The 18,421-nt window shown below is 42.7% G+C and overlaps 1 protein-coding gene across 1 annotated transcript in view; it reads left to right on the top strand.

The window, feature by feature from the left end:
• Positions 1-18,421, top strand: part of pappa2 (pappalysin 2) — a gene marked incomplete at both ends in the record, with an annotated part of 195,099 nt that overhangs the window by 169,486 nt on the left and 7,192 nt on the right. The window contains one exon of the mRNA XM_084057019.1: positions 13,476-13,574. Within this exon, the coding sequence (XP_083913145.1) occupies positions 13,476-13,574 (99 nt within the window). The remainder of the gene's footprint in view (positions 1-13,475; positions 13,575-18,421) is intronic.

Raw genomic sequence — 18,421 nt, 5'->3', positions numbered from 1 at the left:
GAGAGGCCATAAAACAGGAGGAATTTCTAGTTGCTATCTTTTCTTTTCTTTTCGCATGCTTTCATGGATTTGTCTTTCTTTTCTTTATACTTTCTTTGCACGCTTCCTTCCAGGAAGTGGAAAAAATAAAACGGTGGTTGCTTGGGCGAATCAGGACAAAGAATGTAATGAGGGTGTGTCACAACAAGCCAATCAAAGCATTGAACTCTCATGCAGCATGCATCATTTACGCCCAGGCATCCTGGCCTCCAGAACGTCCGGGGATCTGTTTGTTTGAACTGTGGTCTGCTGTGCTGTAGGCCTGTGTTAACCCGTTAAGGCCCGGGAACGCATCTGTGTGTCATTTCAACATTTCTTTGGGCTATTCAAAAATAGCAGATCTACAAGCAAAAAATAAATAAAAATGCAAAAATAGCAGATCTACAAGCGCATAGCGCGGCACCGAGTGCCGCGCTATGCGCTTAGATCTGCTATTTGTTGGGGGGGAAAAAAACGTAGCAATGTGTGCAAATCTTTGAATATATACATTTTTTAACTCCTCAAATTTTGCTTTTGGGGGGTCCCTGGAACAACATATTTTGAGATGGGGGGGTCCGCTGCCCAAAAAACATATCATTTTGGGTGGTCCTTGACATGTAAAAGTTTGAGGACCACTGATTAATATATATATATATATATATATATTCAAAGATTTGAACGAATTTTGAAGACGTTTTTTTCAAAAATAGCAGATATACAAGCTCAAACTAACAGTTTTCTGAAAAGCACTTATGTCGCTACCGTACCATGTCAGTGGTTCTCAGACTTTGTCATGTCAAGGACCCCCAAAATTATTAGTATTTTTCCGTGGACCCCCATCTCAAAATACTTAACAATGTGTGCAAATCTTTGAATATATACATTTTTTAACTCAAATTTTGTTTCTGGGGGGTCCCTGGAACAACATATTTTGAGATGGTGGTCCTTGACATGTAAAAGTTTGAGAACCACTGATATTATAGCAACATACGTTTTTATCTGTAGAATCCCCCAGAAGCAAAGATTTGAGATAAAAATGTTCGCTTTAAAAAATATATACATATATATTCAAAGATTTGAAAGAATTTTCAAGACTTTTTTCAAAAATAGCAGATCTACAGCAGATATCCAAGCTCATAGCGGCGCCACAGAGTGCCACCGCTATGAGCTTGCATATCTGCTATTTTTGAATAGCCCAAGTACACCTTAAAATGAGATGCGTTCCAGGTCTTAATGTGTTAATCACGTGGTCACTCTCCAGTCCTGTAGCTTTACCACCTGAAACTAGAGAAGGAACTGTACTGAGCGTCTAGAAGACTCAACAGACTTCACTTTAAACTATTTTCGTGGCACTGATCTTCTATTGTAAGCAGTGGTGGAAAAAGTAGTCCCATGTTTTACTTGTACTTAAAGTACCAAAAGTAGAAAGTACTTATTATGCAGAAGTTTTCAAATGTATATAAATATCATTTGAAAATAGCAGATCTACAAGCTCACAATGCGTCGCACCGCAACGCATTGTGAGCTTGTAGATCGGCTATTTTCAAATGGCCCAAATATATATGAAGTGGTTAATGTATGTTTTGTAATAATAATCAAAATCTACTAGTAACTAGTAACTCAAGTTTTCATATATTGTATATATTTGCCTCTGAGATGTAGTAGAAGTAAAAGTACAGAAAATTGGAAATAACGCAAAAAAAAAAAAAAAAAAACTCAAAAATTGGGAACTAAACTTGTTTACAAAGCGTTTATAGTTGCCTCTGTTGTGTCACAAGTTGAGAACGTATAGCTCAAAGGAATGCAATTACAATGGTAATTGAACATTAAACTGTACATCCAGCGTTGATGAACTGCTTTGAGTTGGAAAAAACACTCACTGAGTGTTTTCCTCAAACTGCAGGCAAGCTTTAACCCTTTAAGACCGGGAACGCATCTGTGTCATTTTAAGATTTTAAACACTTTTTGATGTTTTTTTTGGGGGGGCTTTTTATGCCTTTATTTTAGAGAGGGAAAGCAGGTTGACAGGGAAATGGGGAGAGAGAGATGGGGGTGTGACACGCAGCAAAGGTCGCCTGGAACGGGAGTCGAACCACGCTGTCAGGCATTGCAGCCTGGACCGTCACGCTACGGCCAAGGCCATAGTTTAACCACTTCAACCGTTTTAGTTTACTTTGGCCATTAAAAAATAGCAGATCTACAAGCTCATAGAGCGCCACTTCGTGACGCGCTATGAGCTTGTAGATCTGCTATTTTTGAAAAATCGTGATGTTTTTTTGCAAATCTTTGAATATATATTTATTTTCAAAGTAAACACTTTCAACTCAAATCTTTGCTTCCCTACTTTTGAGATGGGGGGGGGGGGGGGGGGGCAAATACATATAATGTTGGGGGTCCTTGACGTTAAAAAGTTTGAGCACCACTGATAAAGCAACATACATTTTTCAACTGTTGTAAAAAAAACTGGGTCTTTAAAGGGTTAATTTGAGTTACAAACCAAACAGTGTGTTGCATAGGGGAGGTAATTACTTAACTGAGAGCAGCTCAGGGGAGACCCCAGTCAGGAAGTGGTGACTGTGGACACACGGATCCCTCAGAACATTTAGCATTTCTCTGGTTGCCATGGAGTTTATTTAGTTAAGTGCTCCGGCCTTCACTGTGCATTACGCTTAGGCTGGAGCTTGTTGCCTCTCACTGCATTGCCTCACTCTGTTTGTGTCAGGCTGTTTGGCTTTAACTCCTTAAGACCGGGAACGCGTCTGTGTGACTGTAAACTACATTTAAAGTATAAGTACATATACTCAGGTACTGTACTTAAGTACAATTTTGAGCTACTTTTACTTTACTGGAGTATTTCCAATTTTCAGTACTTTTACTTCTACTCCACTACATCTCAGAGGCAAATATTGTGCTTTTACTCCACTACAATTATTTGAAAACTTTAGTTACTAGTTACTTTGTAGATTTTGATTATTATTATTATTACAAAACATACATTAACCACTTCAGCCCTATGTACATTTTGGCCTTTTGAAAATGTCTTTGGCTATTCAAAAATAGCCAATATACAAGCTCATTCCGCGCTATGAACTTGTAGCTCTGCATTTAAAAAAAAAAAAAGATCATGAACATTTTTGCAAATATTTGAACATATATATATTTTAAAGCAAACATTTTGAACTCTTTTACAACTTTTGGGGGTCCCTGGAACACAATATTTTGAGATGGGGGGTCCACGGCCAAACACATATCATTTTTGAGAACCACTGATATTATAGCAACATTTGTCGCTTTAAAAATGTATACATTCAAAGACCCACGATTTTCCACGATTTTTCCGTTTTATTAAAAAATAGCAGATCTGCAAGCTCATAGCGTGGCACTCTGTGCCGCGCTATGAGCTTGTAGATCTGCTATTTTTTAATAGCCCAAAGATATCCAAAAAATGATAGAGATGCGGTTTGAATGTGTTAATCTACAAAGTGTGGTTAGCTCACACTTGCAGCAGACGTGCATGTTGTTTCTGTGTGGAAGAAACCTTTTTCTGTGTGTAATCTCCCCCCCGATGGTGTCAGAAGCAATTAATATTTATTCTGGGTTGATTATTCTTGTTGTTTAATGCGTTGCTGGACGGCATAGAGGGGCCACAGCACAGAGCTATGGTGAGCCAGAGAGAAACAGAAAGATGGATGCCATAAAACAGTTCATGAAATGTTTTTTAGGACGCATTACCTAGCCCATTGAGACCTGAAGCCGATTCTACAACTTTTTAATGTCAAGGACCCCCAAAATGATATGTATTTGGCCGCGGACCCCCATCAAAATATTTTGTTCCAGGGACCCCCCAGAAGCAAAGATTTGAGTTAAAAACGGTTCGCTTTAAAAATATATATATATTCAAAGATTTGTACACATTTTCACGATTTTTCAAAAATAGCAGATCTACAAGCTCGTAGCGCGGCACTCGGTGCCACGCTATGAGCTTGTATATCTGCTATTTTTGAATAGCCCAAAGTGTAAAAATAATGCTTTTTAGCTCAAATCTAAAAATGACACAGAGTTCCAGGTCTTAATGGGCTAGGGGAGGCGAGGGGCCGTCTAGAAGGGTGTGTGTGTGTGTGTGTGTGTGTGTGTGTGTGTGTGTGTGTGTGTGTGTGTGTGTGTGTGTGTGTGTGTGTGTGTGTGTGTGTGTGTGTGTGTGTGTGTGTGTGTGTGTGTGTGTGTGTGTGTGTGTGTGTGTGTGTGTGTGTGTGTGTGTGCGTGCGTGCGTGCGTGCGTGCGTGTAGTCCTGCAAACTGTAGGACCAATCAGCTTTGAAGTAAATCCCTGAATACTTTTCACATATTGTGAATATTTTTTGGTCTGTGAATATTGTTCACATGTTGTCAGTGGTGGAAAGTAACTAATTACATGTACATACTGTAAGCACACATGTTGCAGTGTGTGACTCTTAGCTAATATGCAACATTTTGGTCTATTTTAATCTGTAGACAAAGATCACAAACATTGTTACTGTAGCTGTCACATAATATCAGGCAATCAAAACATTATTAGACACTACAGAAGATGAGAAAGGTAGTAAGTACAGTAAGAAGAGGGTGTTATGAATTAGTCACTGATCTCACATTCATTTTTATGAAAAATGTACCTGGATGTTGGGGACTAGTAGCCTGATTATCAGCCTGAAGCTGCGTGGAGCTTCAGTCTGACATTTTCGGAATCGGGGGGCCCTTGAAGAGCTCTACTGGGGAGACACCCCTGGGGGTCCGTGGACCCCGGTTTGAGAACCTGTGGCCTAAACAGAACCGAGCTAACAGCACAGCCACAGTGATCGCCCTGAATATCATCCTGTTTGCTGTTATTCTAAGTAATCTTTCATAACGTTCCTCTGACTATAAATACTGAAACAGGACTTCCAGTTCATATCTGCCTCTTTGCAAAGTCATCTGATGCACTTAGTATCTCAGCGGCGGAGAAGGAAGTCAAATATTGACTTAGACTTAACTTCCCATTAACCGACCATGTCTGCATTGAATATCGAGTATTTTCTACCATAACTCACCTAGATCTCCACGGGCTATTGGACAGAATGGATGAGTTGTGGGTTTTTAATATGAAACTAAGTGGAATCGGAGTTGTCCAAATATAGCAACTGGCCCTATCTACAGCCTGGCCTCATAATTCTTTGGAACATCGTGTCTCATACCTGTTTGTGTGGCCTGGTTGTTTATCATTTATTCAATACACTTATTTGTTTTAGCTCTTGCTCATGTGATTTTCCTATATTTTGTCTCATCTGTTTAAGAAAGCAGATAGCTGATATATTGCACTTTTACCTTAGCGCTAGGTATACTCTTAGTTGCTTGTTTTAGAAGAGAATGCACTTCAGACTTCTGGTGATTAGTAGTTTTCTTGCCTACCTACAGTATGTTGAATGCACTTATTGTAAATCGCTTTGGATAAAAGTTTCTGCCAAATCATTGGTCCTCAAAGTGGGGTCCGGGGACCCCCAGGGGTCCTTGAGAGAGTTCCAGGGGGTCCCCAGCTAAATGATGGACAGTTAGGAACCAAATGGACCCATATAAGTCTGTAACTCTGAGAGTGTACAAATGGACCCTAACGGTTCCATTTGTACACTCTTAAATTAACATTGATTTTACAATATGAATTGGGGTCCCAGAGTTAGAAATGTCATTAAATGGGGGTCTGTAGCCTAATGCATGTCAAACTGGGGGTCCTTGAAATTAAAATGGTTGAGAATCAACGCTAGAGCCATAAAAGCTTCTCTTATGGGGGTCCCTGAGGCATATTTTTTTAAATGGGGGTCCGCGGGCTAATAAGTGTATAATGTGGGGGTCCTTGACATGAAAAGGTTTGAGAACCACTGTGCCAAATGAATGTAATGTAATGTAATGTAATGTAATGTAATGTAATGTTGGGCTTGGGCCAACTAGTGATTTTTGTGGCTACAGAAAATCAAATTTAACGGTGAACATTAATTGGAGCACATGTTGACCAAGGTCATCAATAAAAAAAAACAATATCAGCAAAACATGTTATATCTTAAAGAATTTAGCCTGACGTTTTTCTTACCTTTTTTATGACGTTATGATTTCCTAGAACGAGTTGTACTGTGGGTCGTGCTCTAAATCGCGTATTTTAATATTTTTTTTTTTGTTTTTGTTTTTGGGTGAGATCTGACGTTTCTTGTTACTTTGTAGATTTTGATTATTATTACAAAACATACATTAACCACTTCAGCCCTATATATATATATTTATGCCATTTGAAGATAGCCGATCTGCAAGCTCGCATCGCGACACATTGTGAGCTTGTAGATCTGTTATTTTCAACAAAAAAAATAAAATTGAAAACGTGTGAAATGGGACATTCTGCATAATGAGTACTTTTACTTTTGGTACTTTTTAAGTATATTTGTATGCCAATACTTTTACTCAAGTAGATTTAGAATTCCGGACTTTTGTAATGAAGTATTTCTACATGGCAGTATTGTTAAGTCAAACGTTTGAGTACTTTTTCCATCACTGCTGCTTGGTTTGGACTGTGTTAGACGGACCGATGAGGAGTTATAACATTACTGACATACTTTACTTTACTCCAGGTTCAAAGTCCTGGTTTAAAGTACAAAGCACTGCCCCGTGACGTGCCAGCTCATCTTGTGGCGCGCGCGCACACACACACACACACACACACACACACACACACACACACACACACACACACACAGACACAGTGGTGGAAAGAGCACTCACATGTTTTACTTGCGTAAAAGTGTCAATACTGTAGAAATACTCTGTTACAAATAAAAGTCAGGAATTCAAAATACAAAAGTATTGGTATCAAAATGTACTTTAAGTACCAAAAGTAGAAAGTAATAAATGTCTCATTTCAAATGTATACACATCTTTTGAAAATAGCAGATCTACAAGCTCACAATGCGTCGCATCGCAAGCTTGTAGATCTGCTATTTTCAAATGGCTGAAAAGTGTGTATAGGGCTGAAGTGGTTACTATATGTTTTGTAATAATAATCCAAAATCTACAAAGTAACTAAAGTTTTCAAATAATTGTAGTGGAGTAAAAATACAAGAGTAGAGTAACCCTAAGAGGAGTAGAAGTAAAAGTATTGGAAATAGGAAATATTCAAGTGAAGTACAAATCCCTCAAAATTGTACTTAAGTACACAGTACTTGAGTGCATGCACTTAGTTACTTTCCACCACTGACACGCGCACACACACACACACACACACGCACGTGTACACGCATGCACGCACGCACGCACACACACACACACACACACACACACACACACACACACACACACACACACACACACACACACACACACACACACACACACACACACACACACATACATCACCCTCACACCATCCCTCTTATCAATGTAACTCACTCTTGGCTCATGGCTCATGACATAACAGCTTGCAGGGCATTCTGGGTAAAGGGGGGGGGGGGGTGTTGAAAGAGGAGGGAAGTTGTTGAAATAATGTCAGTTGTTAAAGAATGATATTAGAGGAGTGAAGCTGGCCTATGAAAAAAGAAGGGATAAAACAACAATTTAAGCTGGCAGAGAATGGCAAACTCACAAGAATGTCCGCTCTGTGCTTGATAACGTACGGACCGTGAAGAGCCTACTAAATCATCATTGGCTGTTCCTAATCGTACCTGTACGCTCCTCGCCTTGTGTCAGGAGGCTATTTATGTTCAGCGCGCTGTGTGGCCGACCGACCGCGATGCGACGCGTTGTGAGCTTGTAGATCGTCTATTTTCAAACAGCCTATGTATAAAATAGGGCTAAAGTGGTTAACCCATTGAGACCTGAAGCCGATTCTACATGTCTCCTAAATCCCACAGTATTCAAAAAGACGTATGTTTCTATATCAGTGGTGCTCAGACTTTTTCATGTCAAGGACCCCCAAAATTATATGTATTTGGCCGCCGACCCCATCAAAATATTTTGTTCCAGGGACCCCCCAGAAGCAAAGATTTGAGTTCAAAATGTTCGCTTAAAAAATATATACATTCAAAGATTTGCACACATTTTCACAATTTTTCAAAAATAGCAGATCTACAAGCTCGTAGCGCGGCACTCGGTGCCGCGCTACGAGCTTGTATATCTGCTATTTTTAAAATAATGCTTTTTAGCTCAAATCTAAAAATGACACAGTTCCAGGTCTTAATATATCTAACTATATAAATGGCGACCAACTTCCGCACCCTCGGTGTCCACATCCCACAGCTCTGTTATCGACTAAACAACGCACCGCCAGACCACATGTCGCCAACTGACTCGCCACGCCGGCCGCGCTGAATTTACGCCTCGCGTAGGGGACATCTCACTGCTCAATACACCTTTTCCACCGCGCAACATAATTAATTCTACTCACCAAATGTCGGACAAAACGGAAGGGGAGGCAGCTTCGTACCGTTTACCGTGCGCACGACCTCATCACCACAACAGCACGCAGCCGCTGCGGGGGTTTTTCCCTTTTTTTCCAAACTTTTTTTTTGGTCACCATTTTCTCCACGCACCATTTCTGGTGTAACGTCGGGTGTTTCTTTTCACCAGCCAATCACCTTTCACGTTGCCACGTCCGTTGCCACGTCGCGCTGACGTACGCTAAACAAGCGCTGCCGTGCGCACAATGCAAACGAGCCCAAAGGCGCGCAAAAATCAGCCGACCATTGCTTAGACACAACGTCAGACCTGGCAACGCAGCCTACGCCAATCATGTGTGAGAGATCTTCAAGCTATGGGGCAGAGACGCCACCGTATCTTAGCAACAACTACAGCGCTCACTCTCATTGGTCGTGTCACGCTAAGAGCAGTCTCCAGACAATGGCATCGCAGACAGCTTGCTGTTACTGCTGTAGCCATCACAGGCAGTTGCAGCACGACGGACAGGGCGCTGTGATAGCTGCCATGTCGCTAACGCTAACCTGGTTGTCATGCCTGCAGCGGCTGTGTAATCACTTTGTCAACAATGCACGTTCGTGTGGTGAATGTCTATATTGCTGCTCAGTTCGTCCATTGTAGATGGTGTATGTTTGTGTGTGTCTTCTGGAGAACTATGTAGCTCCACAGCAACTACAGTAACTAACGTAATGGCAGGACCGCCCCGTGCAACGCATGTTAGCCTGCATTATGGTCATGTAGTACTTTCACATAATTTCGCTCCGATTACAGCAGTGTTCATCAACCCTTTCACGCCCCCCCCCCCCCCCCCCCCCCCCAAATACACGTACTTGATCTGGGCCCCCCCCATTCTGTTTGACTCCGTTCCACAAGTAAATATTGTGAAAATAGCCGATCTACAAGCTCGAAACGCCTCACGTTCAGAGGCTTTGTAAGCTTGGAGATCGGCTATTTTCTACATGATTGCCTCTTTCTTACATTCTTTGCCAATGTGGCCCATGTTTTCATAGCATAGTTTATTGACTACTTCTGTTGCAGAAATGGCCATTTCCTTTACTTTCGGTTTTTTATTATCTCCGCCAGGCCGAAAGGCATGGCGCAAGACTATGTTTCACCCCCTGTCCGTCCGTCTGTGATAGCTAATCTCTCACATCGTTGACTTGATCGCAGCAAAATAACAGCCCGATGTGGAGATTCAGTGAGAGCTGGATAAACGACGTAAAATGTGTCAAAAGGAGTCTGTACGGCTGTCGATAAATGAACACATGACGTCGGTGGGAGAGCAGATATTGTGTCTTTTGGACAAACAGCAGCGTGGTGCTGATGTTTGTTGTGTGAAGCAGCTTAATGTCAGACTGTTTGTGTTGGAGCGCCTCAGTGCGGCTGCAGAGTTCATGTGCAACCTCTTCCAGAGAGACACAGAGACACTAGAAACTCTGCTGGGGAAAAAAAACACTGCTGGGCATTGACTTTCCTATGGACATTGATCTACACACTGCAGGTATATCTGCTACACACACAACATCAAACTACACACCGCAGGTATGATGCAGCGTTTGCATTACAGCCAGCATGCCAGCGTAGTTCCCATATGGTTTCAAGGTGGGCTAAACCATATGGACCCCATGTCAGCAATGTCAGCGGCATCCACTTCAGTCCCAACTGCGATGCCCATGCAGGCTATAAGTAGCTTCTACCTGGCCCTTAGGTGGGCCCCAACTAGCCATGTTTATGTGGGACCAAGGCGGGTCCTAACTGGGTTTGCCCATGCAGGCTTTAACTGGGTTCTACCTGGGCCCTAGGTGTACCCTAACCAACCACAGTGCAGTGCCCATCGCTCCAATTGTTGTGACGTCAGGGCTCTCAATACTGCACATTGGTGGAGGAGGAGGGGCCGCAGGCCGACCGCACACATCGCTGAACCAATGGTAGCCCACGGATGTTTCCTCTGTGGATTTACAATCTGCCCCTCTATGCCACATATCATCCGCACTACAGGGTCTTCACTGACCGAGCCACGGCCCCACTGACCCTCATGACGCTACGCCACTTAAACGTGCGGCAGCATGCGCTGGGTTGCCAGGTTTGCACAGCCTGCGCCAGAAACAAGCAACCACCTTCATGAAAAAAAAAAAAACACCGAAATGGTCCGCAATGTTCCAGGGGTGTCCCCGCGCGTCCCAACACTCCACAGGGGGTCAGTGGACCATCAGGGGGTCCGCGGACCCCCTGTGGACCCCCTGAAACATAAGAAATATTATTTCTTCAAATTTTTTCCTTTTTCAAAAAAACTTTTCCACAGTTTCACTCCGGCGATTTGGGTCCCCCTATATACACACGCCTGGGCCCCGTGCGCGGCTGGGGTTGAGGGGGGCGTAGCCCCCCGAAACTCTAGTGTTTTATAAAGTAATAATTTATATCTGCAAAGTAACTAGTAACTAAAGTTTTCCAATAATAGCAGTGGAGTAAAAGTACAATATTTGCCTCTGAGATGTAGTGGAGGAGTAGAAGTAAAAGTATTGGAAATAGGAAAGACTGTACTTAAGTAAATGTACTTAGTTACTTTCTACCCCTGCAAATAAGCCACCAGGCTGGGTGGCCCACCCAGGCAAACAGTATGGAATATTAACATGCTGTTGGATGCTCATTGTCACATGACTCCCAAGATGGCGTGTACCTAATTTGGTGAAGAATGGTCAAAACAAAAGTGACGTTTTGATCTAAATGTTGCGTTTTGTATCGACCCCTCATTATGTGATTCATATTCAGGGTCTACCAGGCGTGTCAAACATCGGTTTGAGACATTCTCATCGCACGACTGAGATAATTTGTAGTGATTTGTGCAAGTTTTGAACAAAATCCGTAGGAGTACAAAACTGTATTGTAGCAAAATAAATTGATGAACCCTAACCACTTGAGTCCATTTCTTCTAGTTGGGTGTACGGAGCAGCACAGCCTCAACGGTGCTGCTATAGAGCGACTTTTAGACGATGAATTGCAGCACTCTACGACTGTTTCCGATCCAAACAGAATTTGGCATCGCCATGGGGATAGATCATTGAGCATCGCCATGGGGATAGATCATTGAGCATCGCCATGGGGATAGATCATTGAGCATCGCCATGGGGATAGATCATTGAGCATCGCCATGGGGATAGATCATTGAGCATCGCCATGGGGATAGATCATTGAACATCGCCATGGGGATAGATCATTGAGCATCGCCATGGGGATAGATCATTGAGCATCGCCATGGGGATAGATCATTGAGCATCGCCATGGGGATAGATCATTGAGCATCGCCATGGGGATAGATCATTGAGCATCGCCATGGGGATAGATCATTGAACATCGCCATGGGGATAGATCATTGAGCATCGCCATGGGGATAGATCATTGAGCATCGCCATGGGGATAGATCATTGAACATCGCCATGGGGATAGATCATTGAGCATCGCCATGGGGATAGATCATTGAGCATCGCCATGGGGATAGATCATTGAGCATCAGAAGAGCACACAAACAGACGTACGGCCTCTAATTGGAAGATTTACATAAAGATATTCAACGGTTTGGCCCTGGTGGTCTGGTGTATGTAATTACTGGAAAAGCATTTAGTCAGAAACAGAGCGATTAATCCATAAAGGCCGGGAACACATATGTGTGTCATTTTAAGATGTCTTTGGGCTATTCAAAAATAGAAGCTCATCAAAAATAGAAGCTCATTAAAAACAATTGCAGAAATACAAGCTCATAGCGCGGCACTATGTGCCGCGCTATGAGCTTGTATTTCTGCAATTGTTTTTAATCTTGAACATTTCTGCAAATATTTGAATACATATACATATATATATATATATATATATATATATATATATATATATATATATATATATATATATATGTATATGTATTTTTAACTCAAATATTTGCTTCCCTGGAACTAAATGTGTTGAGGGGGTCGGCGGCCAAATACTTTTTTTTGGGGGTCCTTGACATGAAAAGGTTTGAGAACCACTGATATAGAAACATACGCCTTTCAAAAAACGACATTTGTAGAATCCCCCAGAAGCAAAGATTTGAGTTAAAAATGTTCGCTTTAAAAAATATATATACCAAGATTTGCACAATAGCGTGACACTCGGTGCCGTGCTATGAGGGTTAGGGTTAGGCTGCTATTTTTTTGAATAGCCAAATAAATCTATAAATGACACACAGATGCGTTCCCGGTCTTAATGGGTTAAATAGATTTATTTATGGCATGGCAGGTTAGCTGGGAAAGGAGAAGGGATTCTTGGACCAGAGAACTCTTTGAAGTGAGCAAAACGCTCTGTAGAAATCTTCCCAGCAGCTGCTTTCTTCCCTCTCTCTGAACGCTGAGAGTTCAGGTAGAAGCTTAATCCTTTGAAATGACTCCATCGGGCCGCAGGGGAAAGCCAGAAGTATCTTTGGCACTCGCCCCTTGTTTTTTGTATTGTTGGCACGTCAGGGAAAGCCCTCAAGGTTAAGTCGAGAACGTTAAAAAACATTTGCGTTCATTATGACGCATGAGATTTTTATGTAACCTGAATTGGACAATTTGCGTGCAAACTGCAGAGTCTGACTCCCTCCTCCTCCTCCTCCTCCTCCTCCTCCTGACCAAAGGATTTCTCAAACGCTTTTGCTAATGTTGACGTCATCTGGTATTCCTGAGCAATGTGTGAAAAGTACACCTAACATGCTTACTGCCTGCCTGCCTGCCTGCCTGCCTGCCTGCCTGCCTGCCTGCCTGCCTGTCTGTCTATCTGCCCTACTTCATTAAAGGGATAGTTCACCCAAAAAAACATTTTTAATTTAATTACTTTTTTTATTTGATTGGAAAAAAGTGAATAATGTGGTCTCTGTTTTATTTTATTTTAATGAATAATAATCAGATGCAATTGTAAATGAGCAGATATATTTGGGAGCTGCTGAGCCTAATGAACGCGTTCTGCTGTTTTCTGTGTCTTTGCGTTTAGCCGTTTGGAGCGGACGGTTGGTGCGACACCATCAACAACCGCGCCTACTGCCAGTACGACGGAGGAGACTGCTGCCCGTCTACGCTCTCCACCAGAAAGGTGAAGTCTTCCACTCATATACTGATACACCTGCTGCCCCCAGTGGTGGAAACAAGTACTCCATTTCTTTACTTAAGTAAAAGTGCCAGTACTGCAATGTAGAAATACTCTGTTACAAGTAACAGAGTTAAAAGGAATTAAAAATGTACTTGATTAAAAGTATAAAACTATTGGTATCAAAATGTACTTAAAGTACCGAGTACTCATTATGCAAAAGGTCCCATTTCACACAACAAAAAATACAAATATTTTGAAAATAGCAGATCTACAAGCTCACAACGCGTCGCATCGCGACACGTTGTGAGCTTGTAGATCAGCTATTTTCAAATGGTCGAAATGTATATAGGGCTGATTAAGTGGTTAATGTATGTTTTGTGATCATTTTCAAAATCTTCAAAGTAACTTGTAACTAAAGTCATATAATTGTAGTGGAGTAAAAGTGCAATAAAAGTAAAAGTACTGAATATTGGAAATAATCCAGTAAAGTAAAAGAAAATACCTCAACATTGCACTTAAGTACGGCACTTGAGTAAATGTACTTAGTTACTTTACACCACCGTACCGTACCCTGCCTCGGTCACTGATCTTACTAGCAGCGTATAGACACGAAGAACCCAAGAGTTGTTTTCAAACCTCTATCCTACTTTATCCTGCTTTGGTTTGTTCTTCAGCCATCCTGTGTGTGTGTGTGTGTGTGTGTGTGTGTGTGTGTGTGTGTGTGTGTGTGTGTGTGTGTGTGTGTGTGTGTGTGTGTGTGTGTGTGTGTGTGTGTGTGTGTGTGTGTGTGTGTGTGTGTGTGTGTGTGTGTGTGTGTGTGTGTGTGTGTGTGTGTGTGTGGTCTGTCTGGCCAGAGAGTCGTATATTCAGAAAGGTATTCCAGCTGTTATAGAGGCTGCACCTAATCTGAGTGATTGAATCATGGTTTTGAAATATCGGCCTTCAAGAGGTCGAGCAAAATAAGGCTACAAAAAGGCAAGTGCGCCGCTTGGATCACACACTGTGTGTGTGTGTGTGTGTGTGTGTGTGTGTGTGTGTGTGTGCGTGTGCGTGTGTACGTGTGTGTGTGTGTGTGTGTACGTGTGTGTGTCTAATCGAAGATGAAGCCTCTAAAGTGCAATTCAAAAGCATCGCCGGTGGTGGAAAGTAACGAAAGTACATTTACTTAAGTAGTACTGCATTTAAGTACAATTTTGAGGTATTTTTTACTTTACTGGAGTATTTCCAATTGTCTGTATACTTTTACTTCTACTCCACTACATCTCAAAGGCAAATATTGTACTTTTAACTCCACTACAATTATTTGAAAACTTTAGTAACTTGTTTCTTTGCAGATATAAATGATTACATTATAAAACTTCAGCCCTATTTTATACCTAGGCTATTTGAAAATAGCAGATCTACAAGCTCACAACGCGTCGCATCGCGACGCGTTGTGTAGATCGTAGATCGGCTATTTTCAAAGATTTTAGTACTTTTACTTTTGGTACTTTAAGTACATTTTGATACCAATACTTTTGTACTTTTACTCAAGTCAATTTTGAATTCCGGACTTTCACTTGTAACAGAGTACTTTCTACATTGCAGTATTGATACTTTTACTGAAGTAAAACATATGAGTACTTTTCCCACCGCTGAGCATCACCCATGGAAGAAGGCGGGTCCGTTTGGGTCGAGAGTTTTGAACGCTCTCAGAGTTCCATAAACACTGAGGATTTCTGGGTAGGAGAAATCCCTCTCTCTCTCTCTCTCTCTCTCTCTCTCTCTCTCTCTCTCTCTCTCTCTCTCTCTCTCTCTCTCTCTCTCTCTCTCTCTCTCTCTCTCTCTGCAGCAGTGAGGGAGACTTCCTCCTGAGCAAACAAACACATGAGGAGCCCTGCTCCTGCTTCTCCTCCTCGCTTTTCTCCTATTAATGACCGAAGCCCATTTAGTCTCCCTCATCTCTACTTAGAAAAACAACAGAGGGGACCCTGTGTCCTCAGGTCTTTCCACCAGAAGGGCAAATAAACAGGTTTTCAGCAATACCCCCCCCACACACACACACACACACACACACACACACACACACACACACACACACACACACACACACACACACACCACACCACTACACCACCACCCACCACCACACACCCCCCCATCACCCCCCGCCACACCACCTCTCTCTCTCTTTGCCACCAAGTTTAACCCGTTAAGACCTGGATCTGGGTCATTTTTAGATTTGAGCTAATAAGCATTATTTTACACTTTGGGCTATTCCAAAATGATTGTCCCCTCCCCTTTTCCATATTGAACCAGCAAAATAAAACATCTGGTTCACACAGTGTTAAAACAAATCTGGATTTTCTGGAGCTGTGTAAATACAAGCTCACAGAGACAAGATTTCCCCAGGACTTGTATAAACACACAAGTCTACTCACGGTAGTTCAGTTCAGTGGTTCTCAAACTTTTACTTTTGGTACTACCAATATTTACAAGCCAATGTCACTTATAACAAGCAGACATGGCAACACTGCCTGGCTCCTCCCTGCCACCTACCCCTGCTTAACCTCGGTCCCAGCCTCACTTATCTGCGAAAAGAAGAGCCTGGTCACGACCTAAAGCAGCGAGTGTCTAGGAAGTCCTGAGTTGACAGATTTCCGTTTCCCCCGGAAACGATATTTTTTGATCAATCACAACACTCGTTTCATTCACGGAGAATGTTAACAGATTTGTAAAGCATCAACGTCATTTCCTTGGGCGGTACTTCCGCCAAATTCAACCATTTCCGGTTGTCAACTTCCTAGACAACCAACATCCCAGGTCTTGCCCAGGGTGACCCCTGCTTCCATAAAAAGAAAAAAAAAGAGACATCAGTTAGAGGTCTCCTGGCCTGGCAGCCCGTTTATTATGACGGCTCCTCCGGACCCACTGAGCTCACTCTTCAGGAAGGAAGCTGCCAGTTTGCATGTTGCTGTGACTCATGGTGCACCGCGCAGCATGGGGCCCCCCAGGGGGAGGCATGGGGCCCCCCCCAGGGGCCAACACAGTTATTATGAGGAACCATGCACCATGAAGGAGTCTTCATGAGTATGTTGTGGCCCCCCATGGCATGTGAACAAACGGAAACATAACAACATAGACGCACTCTATGAGTGTGACATGATGATGGGGACTATTACCAACGTACAATACATCTTGCATTGTTGGGCTTCTTTTTGTCTCCGCCAGGCCGAAAGGCATGGTGAGAGAGTATGTTTTACTCATAGACTGTATAAATGAGATGGACAAACCCCCTCCGCTGCTTTCTACAGACCGAAAATGAAGCCGACTGTTCCAAGACTGTAGGTCCGCCATCTTTCAATACGCGTCAGAATGAGACCAGACCATTATTGGTTGGGTAAAGCAAAGTTTGTTGTTTACCCAGGGTGTCGGACTAAGCACGAAGCTTGTTTCCAGCCAGACCCTGCATGGAAGCCTTGCTCAAGGGCTATTCAGCGGTGATTCATGATTGATGTGATGAATTGGGGAATCGAACTAGGGACCTTCCGGTATCAAGGCCGCCCCTCTAACCACTAGGCCACCGCTGCCAATCAAGGTAGCTTGTCAATCAAGAGCGGGGGGGCGGGGAATGAATGCTATTGGTTGTGTAGCTTGTCAATCAAATCATCCCGCCCCTCCTAGAGAATAGCCTACTTTATCGTCAATTTTATAATAAATAGGACCATAATTTAGCAAAACGCATATCCTGATGATTGAAAGGAAACTTTAAACTAGCGACTGGAAGCATATAGAATTTATGACAATTTTTATTACAGTAAGAAAATCTAGTCTAAAGTTTGTCAAAAAACCCATTCACTTGCGTTCAAATAAATTCTGACACCGCAGGTCGGCGCAGGGTAAAACAGCGCCACTCTGGCCATTTTGTCGGCCTCATCGTAAATATCTAAGACTTGCCCCTTGGTTTTTACCCCCTGTCCGTCCGTCCGTCCGTCCGTCCGTCCGTCCGTCCGTGTGTCCATCTGTCCATCTGTCTGCGAGCGGCTAATCTACGGCACCGTTGGCCCGGTAGCTGCGAAACTGTGCACACACACTCCCTGGGTGCCAATTCAGAACCTCTTTTTCACATGGGCCTGTTATAGCGCCACCAGGAGGCCGATTTGTGCAAAACCCATTTTGGGATATTACTCTTACAGATGTTATCCAAACATCACGCACATCGGTACACAGTATCTCTATAGTCAAGTGATCAACATGGATCTGTCTGATATGTCATATTCCATCCTGATTGGCTACGGTAGGCTTCCAAAGTTTGCAGGATTGGTCCGTTGTGAACAAAATGTCTCAAATCATGAACGCAGCGTGCTCTTTCTGTGAAAATTTGCACGCACATTCCCAATAGGCCGAGGAAGAAATGCCACCCTTTTCACATTGGCCTATTATAGCGCCACCAGGAGGCCACAATAACCTACCTGACCTGGCGGAGACCTGTGCTCCGAGGAGCACTTTTTCTAGTCTTAGATATGTATTTACAGTATCTACAAGCAATATGTATTGTAGCCTATAGCGAGAGGGCTAAAGACTGTAAGAACGTACTAATACGATGCCCGCTATGGGGCATCCATAGCTAAATGGGTAGAGCAGGCTGTCCGGGGACCAGAAAGGTCCAGGCCTCGGTCATACAGTACGTGCCAAAGTGTCCCTGAGCAAGCTCACTGCGAGCTTGTAGATCAGCTATTTTTGAACATTTTAGATTTTTTTTTTTTTTTAAGAAATTTGAATTTAGCACATGAATTTTGAATTCTTCTGGGGGGTCTCCTGGCACAAAACATTTTCAGATGGGGGTCCATTATGCAGAATGTCCCATTTCA

Source organism: Gymnoscopelus microlampas (genome assembly GCF_963454915.1).
Source record: "Gymnoscopelus microlampas genome assembly, chromosome: 5".
In the NCBI taxonomy this organism is placed as follows: Eukaryota; Metazoa; Chordata; class Actinopteri; order Myctophiformes; family Myctophidae; genus Gymnoscopelus; species Gymnoscopelus microlampas.
Note: the sequence above shows the minus strand (reverse complement) of the source record. Positions and strands in the feature narration are given on the sequence as shown.